Source organism: Poecilia latipinna, unplaced genomic scaffold (assembly GCF_001443285.1).
Source record: "Poecilia latipinna isolate Pla-1442-1.1 unplaced genomic scaffold, P_latipinna-1.0 Scaffold5265, whole genome shotgun sequence".
Taxonomy (NCBI): Eukaryota; Metazoa; Chordata; class Actinopteri; order Cyprinodontiformes; family Poeciliidae; genus Poecilia; species Poecilia latipinna.
Window position 1 is genome coordinate 1 of NW_015117881.1, and position 8,549 is coordinate 8,549.

At 39.6% G+C, this 8,549-nt stretch overlaps 1 protein-coding gene across 1 annotated transcript; it reads left to right on the forward strand.

Annotated features, from left to right (window-relative positions):
• Nucleotides 1–5: 5 nt before the first annotated feature.
• On the forward strand, nucleotides 6–8,211 carry fech (ferrochelatase; the record flags this gene model as incomplete). Its single annotated transcript, XM_015026721.1, has 9 exons — nucleotides 6–175; nucleotides 255–403; nucleotides 1,222–1,356; nucleotides 1,440–1,546; nucleotides 1,643–1,741; nucleotides 2,466–2,573; nucleotides 3,411–3,575; nucleotides 4,367–4,426; nucleotides 5,930–8,211. Coding segments are annotated over 9 exons (1,131 nt in total), but the record flags the coding sequence as incomplete, so codon positions are not given.
• Nucleotides 8,212–8,549: the final 338 nt, after the last annotated feature.

The following is an 8,549-nucleotide window of genomic DNA, read 5'->3' on the forward strand; positions in this document are numbered from 1 at the left end:
TGGATGGTTTGTTGGTTGGATGCACAGTTGGATGCCTCCATCTCTTCTCCATCAGGAAGCCTAAAACAGGAATCCTGATGCTGAACATGGGCGGTCCAGAGAAACTGGAAGACGTCCACGACTTCCTGCTGCGGCTCTTCATGGACACCGACCTGATGAAGCTTCCTGTTCAGAAGTGAGCTTCAGCACTTAGCACGTCTCCGTTAGCATCTCCGTCGCTACGCTAACCCTCTGACCCGCTGTCTGCCCCGCAGCAAGCTCGGCCCGTTCATCGCCAAGCGGCGCACGCCGAAGATCCAGGAGCAGTACAGCAAGATCGGCGGCGGGTCGCCCATCAAACACTGGACGTCCATGCAGGGCGAGGGCATGGTGAGGCTGCTGGACGACCTGAGCCCCGACACAGGTTAGCACCTCTGGAAACAGTTAGCACCTCTGGAAACAGTTAGCATCTCTTGAAACAGTTAGCACCTCTGGAAGCAGTTAGCACCTCTGAAAACAGTTAGCATCTCTGGAAGCAGTTAGCATCTGTAAAATCAGTTAGCACTTCTCAAAACAATTAGCATGTTCAGAAGATGTTAGCTGTTAGCACATCTGTAATTGGTTAGCATTGCATCAAGTGGATTGTTGGACCAGGTTGTGTTTCCAGGGGGACAGATTTGTGCGTGACACAGACAGACGGTGGGTTTTGGTACTTCTACAATAAAGACGATCATAAACGATAATTCTGCTGCAACCGTTCATTCTATGCAGTTGGATTAGGACAGAACAGAGTGAAAGAAGCATCTGTGTAAGCTGCTAGCATCGCCGTTAGCGCTGTCATCTGATAGCCAAACTGTGAGGGAAGATAGTGGAGGAGTGTCTGCTCACACCCTGCAGCTCTCTGCTATCTGAAACGCCACAATCAGCAGCTGCTCAGCAGAGTTTCTGCCTGTTTTCAGACTTTTGTTGCTTTTTCCTCTCAGTTTTAAAGTTGGCAGTTTAAAGTCAGAAACAAGCAGCTTCACAGACTTTGTTCAAAATAATAATAATCTGATAAGAATAATGAGACGGTTCACCTTAAAGAATGTGTTCAGAAAGAAGAATCTGTTTAGAATAACAGTTCTTTTTAGCTTTAATAGTTCTTCAGGGTTGGGAATCTGACAGAAGGATTTTTGACAGTTTGTTTTTTTCTGCTGTGCCTCGTTTGATTGGACTGACTCGTCATTTCAAACCTTTTCTCAGCTCCTCACAAGTTCTACATCGGCTTCCGGTACGTGAACCCGCTGACGGAAGACGCCATCGAGGAGATGGAGCGGGACGGCGTGGAGCGAGCCGTGGCCTTCACCCAGTATCCCCAGTACAGCTGCTCCACCACAGGTTGGCGGCGCGTCGATTCGCTCTGGAGACGATCCGAGTTCGGTTTGCTGCTTAAAGCGATAACGCCTCGTCTCCGTCAACAGGCAGCAGTCTGAACGCCATCTACCGTTACTATAGCAACAGAGGAGACAGGCCGAAGATGCGCTGGAGTGTCATCGACCGCTGGCCGACACACCCCCTGCTGGTGGAGGTTAGAAATTACAGCTGCTGGAAAATTCAAATAAAAAAAAGACAAAAAATAAATAAATTAGAAAATGTTACTAAATATAATGTTTTGTTTCTCTAGTGTTTTGCAGAGCACATCAGAAATGAGCTGCTGAAGTTTCCAGACGATAAGAGAGAAGATGTCGTCATTTTGTTCTCGGCTCATTCGCTTCCAATGGCTGTAAGTCAAAAAGATCTGGGATTTATTGATGGGGCTTATTAATCAATCAGTTACATCCTGATTCGTATTAACTTAAAGGGTTTTTAAGAAGTTTTGATGCGATTTACATTAAAGTCGAAACTTAAACTGCCCTCTGAACGAGACTGTATAATAGTTTGGAAACTAAATAGAAAGACTTTGAAAAAGTGAACAAAGTTCTGGAAAGACGACCTTTACAGTTTGGAAAGAAAAATGTGATGTTTAAGAAAGTTTGTCCAATAAGTTTATTCCAAGAAACTTACTTAATCTGCAAAGGTTTTCTGTAAATTCTGGGAAATGACAGTAATCTCTGCTAAAGTAAAGCATTTTTAAAGCATTTTCTGGAAAGTAACTTGGAACATTCTAGAAAATGTCTGCAAGTGCCAATGCAAGTTTTAGAAACGTATCCTGTAAGATCTGAGAAAGTAATTCGAAGCTGCATAAAGTTACCCTGTAAGTTGGAAAGAACCCTGAATAATCTGGAAACGTATGCTGTGAATTCTGGGAAATTATCCTTTAAACTGCACTAAAGTATTTTGTAATTTCATAGAAAGTAATCCAGGAGTTTAGAAAAAGGTAATCTGCAAGTTCTAGAAAGTTTCTTAAAAGTTACCAGTAATTTCTGCTAAAGTAACAAAAACGTTTTTGGAAAGTAATTTGAGACGGTCAATAAAAGTCTGCAGTCAGTTCCTGTTTGTGTCTGCAGGTGGTGAACCGAGGCGATCCGTACCCGCAGGAAGTGGGCGCCACGGTGCAGCGGGTGATGGAGCGACTGGGACACTGCAACCCCTACAGACTGGTGTGGCAGTCCAGGGTGGGTCAGCGAGTTTATGCTAATGCTACACTGTAAAAGTCTCATCTGGGTAAAAATTAACTTCCTCTTATTTATTTCCCATTAGCCACTTGGTTTTCAGGAGGTAATTTTCCAAGATGGCCGCCACTTTTGAACCTTTTAAACAAGTTAATGTCTTATAGTGTTACATATTTTAATGACTTTCAACTTTATGTCACATCCTGTTTTCAAGGTTGGTCGTCTTATTCATGCAACTTTGAAGTAATAATATGTAGAAAAATCAGAAACTAAACTTTGCTGCTAGCAAGTCCAGTTAGCTGGAGGAGATGAAAACATTGTGTCACAATGATTTTACAATCATTTTAATGGTTGGATTTTAAATGATTTTTAAATTGAGCTTCTGCTTGTTTTGCTTTTTAAGGTGTTTAAAATATTTTGCCTATGATTTGACACCAAACGCATTTTTGATTTTGGTGCAAAAATAAATTCTCCATGGCAACTATTTTGAAAAATAAAGCAGCTGTCGGTAAATCTGAGTTAAACTGGTCCAAATATGTACGATTTGACAACAAAAATATTCATCTATAATAAATATTGGCATATTAATTAAGGGGAAATATTTTAGTCAAATATTAAATTATCTGCTGCACTGTTAATTGTTGCCCACAAGATGGCGCCAGACATTAACCAACAACCAGAGCCTGTTAACCTTCAGTTTGCTGCAGCAGGTTTAACCTTTAGTTTGCTGCAGCAGGTTTAACCTTTAGTTTGCTGCAGCAGGTTTAACCCTTGGTTTGCTGTTGTAGGTTTAACCTTTAGTTTGCTGTTGCAGGTTTAACCCTTGGTTTGCTGTTGCAGGTGGGCCCCATGCCGTGGCTCGGGCCCCAAACCAATGAGGTGATCAAAGGTCTGAGTGAGCGAGGGAAGAAGAACATCCTGCTGGTTCCCATCGCCTTCACGTCCGACCACATAGAGACTCTGCACGAGCTGGACATCGAGTACGCTCAGGTGTTGGCCGAAGAGGTGAGGAAACTGTTCCTCCATTTAACCGTGACCTTGACCACCACGAGGTCACATGTTCACCGTTTATAGCAAACTGCTTTACATGTTAAAAGAACTTCCAGCCAAATACATTTGAGGCCTTTATTTCAGATTAAAACAGAATAAATGGATTTTAAAAGGAGCAAACGAAGCCTGATAACCATTTTTTTCTCAAATTGAAGAGATCAAAACCTGAAGAATTAAAGGTTAAAAGAAAACAATAAATGTAGAAAACAAGTACAGACAGAGTCAGAAATACTTTATTGATCCAAAATGGAAACTAAATGTTGATGTAACTCATATTAATTAAGTCTTCTAAAAATAACTATTTTTTTCTTAAAGGACCTATTGTTGACACTGTTTTACCTCCATATTGTTTCAGCTGCAGAAACAGGCAGAGTGTTTATAAAACGATCCACTCAGCCGGTTTTTGGTAGTAAGTTTAATGTTTTATAGTGTCGTTGAGCCGTTTCAGAAACATCTGGATTGTAAGGTCTCAGCCCCGTTGCCTAGCAACCCTGGCCAAGCCCAGCCCCGTTGCCTAGCAACCCCGCCAGAGTTCCAGCATGTTTGGTCAGTTGGTTTTGCCGCTGTACAATGGCTGCTGGTGTTTTTGGAAAACAGAAAACGATAAATAAAAAGTTTATTTTAGAGAAAACCGGTGCAAACTGAGCAAGCAAATATTTATCTGCTTTTGTTTTTTTAATTGAAGTGATGCCATCCTGTATGAAAATGTAGCTTTAATCAAACTCATCATGTTCTTTTTTCTCCAGTGTGGAGTGGAGAACATCCGCAGAGCCGAGTCGCTGAACGGAAACCCTCTCTTCATGAAGGTGAATCCTCATCTCTGTCACATTTAGCATTTTATTTAAAAGCTGATTAAAGGAATTAAAGAAGAAAAACCAACAAAGCAGCATCAGTTTGTGTTTCCAAACTGGAATCAAATTTTTTTAATCATCTGGATGTTTGAACAGGATTTTATTTTAGCTGAAAGCTTAAAGGACCCGGCAGGTTTGAGACTGTGAGCGACGCCTCCCCTGGTCCGTCCAGCTGCTGCAGCTGCTGCAGCTGCTGCAGCTGCCGCCGTTATTAAAGAAAGGTTCAGATCAATGGGAACCTTTGGAGCTGACTCCAGTAGAACTGAGCGGCCCGGCTGGCCGGCTGCTCGGACCCGCTGCGCTCAGAGACCCTGGCAGGCCTGCGAGTGTCGGCCTGGGAGGAAATCAATATCCACAGGATGATTAGTTGGTAGTTACTGAAGGATGGTTTCCTCGCTGCTGCTGGAAGATGAAGAAAAATGTGTTGATCTGGTTCTGCACAGCCAGACGGAGGCCCAGCGCTCAGATTACCAACCTGCAGGGATTATAATCCACTACATTTACAAATAATTAGCACCAAGACGATTAATCGTGATTAATCGATTACTGAAATAATCGTCAGGTAATTTCACAATCGATTAATCATAAACTGGATTGTACAGATTTGAAAAAGCAACAACTCAGAGCAATAATTAAGACAAAACTGTGAAAGAAAATCTATAAATTTTGCTTTAAATATAGAAAATTTTCTTGTCTGTAAAAATGTTTTAACCAGAACCAAATGGTGACACTTTTAGATTCACCCGGTTCAAAACATCTAATATTAATCCTTTTTCTATCTAATTATTGATCTGGAAAATAGTCGTCAGATTAATAGAAAGTATTTTAGCTCCTTTGTTAAAAAAAGTTATTTAAATGAGGCTGTTATTGCATTTTAGGCATTTATAATATTTTTCTTGTTTTAAACAATAATTTTCTTTTCCTCATGTATTTGTAACTTTGTATAAAAAAAATCCTAAATTGTTTAATGAAAAATCTGCAGAATGCACCAAATTTTTATCCGATTAATCAGTTAATTGATTAATCATCAGAATAACCGATTACTAAAAAAATCAATGAAATAGCATTTAATTTTTACAATTTATGGAACAAAAAACTACATGATTTCAAAAGAAGTGGGAAGAAAAAGTTTGCAAAGTTTCATTAAAATATAAAGTTTATATGGTAACCCTTTAATGTGACCTTTGACCTTATAATAATAAAATTATAATCTTCCAACCTACCAAACTATTGGCTTCAAACTACGACACCAAATGTGAAGAAACGTTTAGAGCAGAGCACAAACTAACAGAATCTAATTTAGTTACTTTAAAGTTACTTTTTCCATGGAAACTGGATTTCATGTAGAGGAAACGTCGTGTTGACAGAAGCGGTTTGTCGTCATCATGAGTCGCTGGTTCGATGTTTAGCAGCTTGAATGTTTCCTGAAGCGTCTCTCTGTGGTGTTTCCATGTCCAGGCGCTGGCTGACCTGGTCCAGTCCCACCTGAAGTCCAACGAGCCGTGTTCCCGCCAGCTGACGCTGCGCTGCCCGCTCTGCACCAACCCCACCTGCGGCCAGACCAAGGCCTTCTTCGCCAGCCAGAAGCTGTCGTAAGCCGCCATGACGGCGCCGCGTTTATACCGAACTCTGGAGACGCGAACGGCGCCAACAACCCAGCTGGAAACGAGCAGCAGGAGTGACTGGATTCTGTCGCAAGTTCATTTTAAATATTGGAGATTCCCTTTGGTTGTTCTGTGTAGATAAAGGAACTGACTCTTTTATTTCTCAGAGTTTTTTTTCTTTAAGTCTCCCGACACGTTCTTCACCGACCGCAGAGACATTTAGTTTAATGGCTCCAGGACATCCAGTGTCTGCACGGCTTTTTAGGGCCACCGTACATAGAAAGAGTCAATTTCCACCAAAAAAACTTGGACATTTTCAGATTAAGTCTCAGAAAGTGTCTAGAGAAAAACTTTTAAATCTCTTATATCCAACAGTTGAAAATTTGCAAGAAAAAACTCAGGAAAAATTTTTACATTTTCTGAGTTTCCAAAGCCGAACAGTTTTGAAATCAGAAATTTCCATGTTTTTGGGGGTAAATTTATTTTTTTCCATCTATAAACATCCTTTAAATGCAAGTGTGTAAAAATGTGGGCTCTAGTTTTTCTGCTCTTATGGCAGCTTCGTGCCTTTTATACACTGGATAAAATCCACCCCAGCGTCAGTATCTGTTCCTGCTAGAGAAACGTCACTGTTCTTACTGAACTGAACATCTTTAGCTGGGCTGAACAAACTGAAAAGGTTTAGCTAACAGTAAAACCTAGCCTTCTACATGCTAACCGAAAAGATTTAGCTTCCAGTAAGCTAACGTAAAAAGTTTAGACAGCTAATTCTGTGTTGTATTTACTTTGCTAGACGAAGCTAACGGTAAAACTTAGCCTTCTAAGAGCTAACTGTAAACATTTACCTAACATGCTAACTGAAAAGATCTAGCAGACATTAAGCTAACTTAAAAAGTGGAGCTTTTTTTAAAGCATTCTCCTAGCTAAAAAGTTTCACTTTGCAGTAAAACTTTGGTAGCTAGCAGGTTTCAGCTAACATCGGGAAAAATAAAGAGTTTGCTTTGCTAAGGATTGGCTTAGAGAGTTGACGAAAAGGCTTTACTTCCAAGTTGATGGTGCTAGCAAGCTGAAAAGCAAAGCTTTAGCTTGCAGTAGGCTAACTGAAAAGGCTAGCAGTTAGCAAGCTGAAAAACATTTACCTACTAGTTGGTTTGCTGAAACAGTTTACATGTCTGCAAGCTAACTGAAAAGATTTCATTTATCTTTAAGATAAACAGTTTAGCTTGTGGTAAACTAATTTGAAAGAGAAATGGAAAATAGTTAGCTTACTGTTAGCAGCATGCAAAGGCTTAGCTTGCATAAGCTAACTAGCTACGTTTGGCTCATTTAGAGATTATGGATTCAGATTTTATAGCAGTCATACCAACATTTAAGAAAGATGCTACATGGTTTTCCTTTAGCAATACCATTTAAGCTAGCATGTGCTACCTTTACTAAGCTGTCGTTGCTTAAAGTCTTTATTTTTGGTAAAGATGGAACGTCATTCCCAGCTTTTCAGAGTTGCTGTTTATGATAAATCTCCATGAAGGCGTATTTTAAATTACTTTTCTTGATGCTAATCTACGCACAGAATTGCCTGTTATTGTTCTTCCACTGGATTAGAAAGGATGGTCGTTTGTCCGTCTCTTGTTTTTTATATATGCTGAGTGAAATGAGTGTTTTAAGATGTTAGCAAAGATCTTCTTGTTCTTAAATGTGTTTGATTGATTTTCTTACATACATGATTGGGTCGTTTTCCGTCAGCAATTATGCTAATCGATGCTAACCAAGAATCTGGTAAAATTCTGACCCGAAGCTACTTATTATAACATTAATAAAATTCACTTTCTCATTTTAATATTTCAGGCTGTAGATCTACTCTGTGTTCAGAAAGAAAGACTAGTCTCTCTAATTTAACTCTGTAATGTAGCTTAAAACAAGGAGTTGTTGCCACACATGAAGCAAAGTATAACTTAGTTTTGTTTTTATTTATTATTGTGTTCAAAGCAGGTCTGAAAGTAATGTGATTAAAGTACAACTTACTAGTTTGAAAGCATTTATTTGTGGAAATAACTGGTGCTGTATGAACTTTAGGACATGGTGTTACATAAATACACATGATGAGGTCTTCCTTCAAAATAATATAAATATCCCTTCATAAAACCGTCTGGATGTGTGTTTGGTCTTCTTGTCCTGTTCGTGTCCAAGTTTCAACCATCAAACTGCCCAAAAAATGAAAATGTTTAACTTTTCTCCACCAGTCAGATGGGTGGAAACTGACAAAATATTTATATTTTCTGCTTTTCAAGTAAAAGACCTTTAAGGTGAGACATATTAGAGCCGTTCTAGATGGGAAAGGAGTAAAGTTAATTTACAATTCAAATACATTCGCTAGAAAAAACAAGGCAGTTTTTGAATATCTAAATAGCAAATTTGCTACAAAAAACGCAGAAGAAAGAAAAATCCTACAAACTAAAAGAGAAAACACCTCAAAC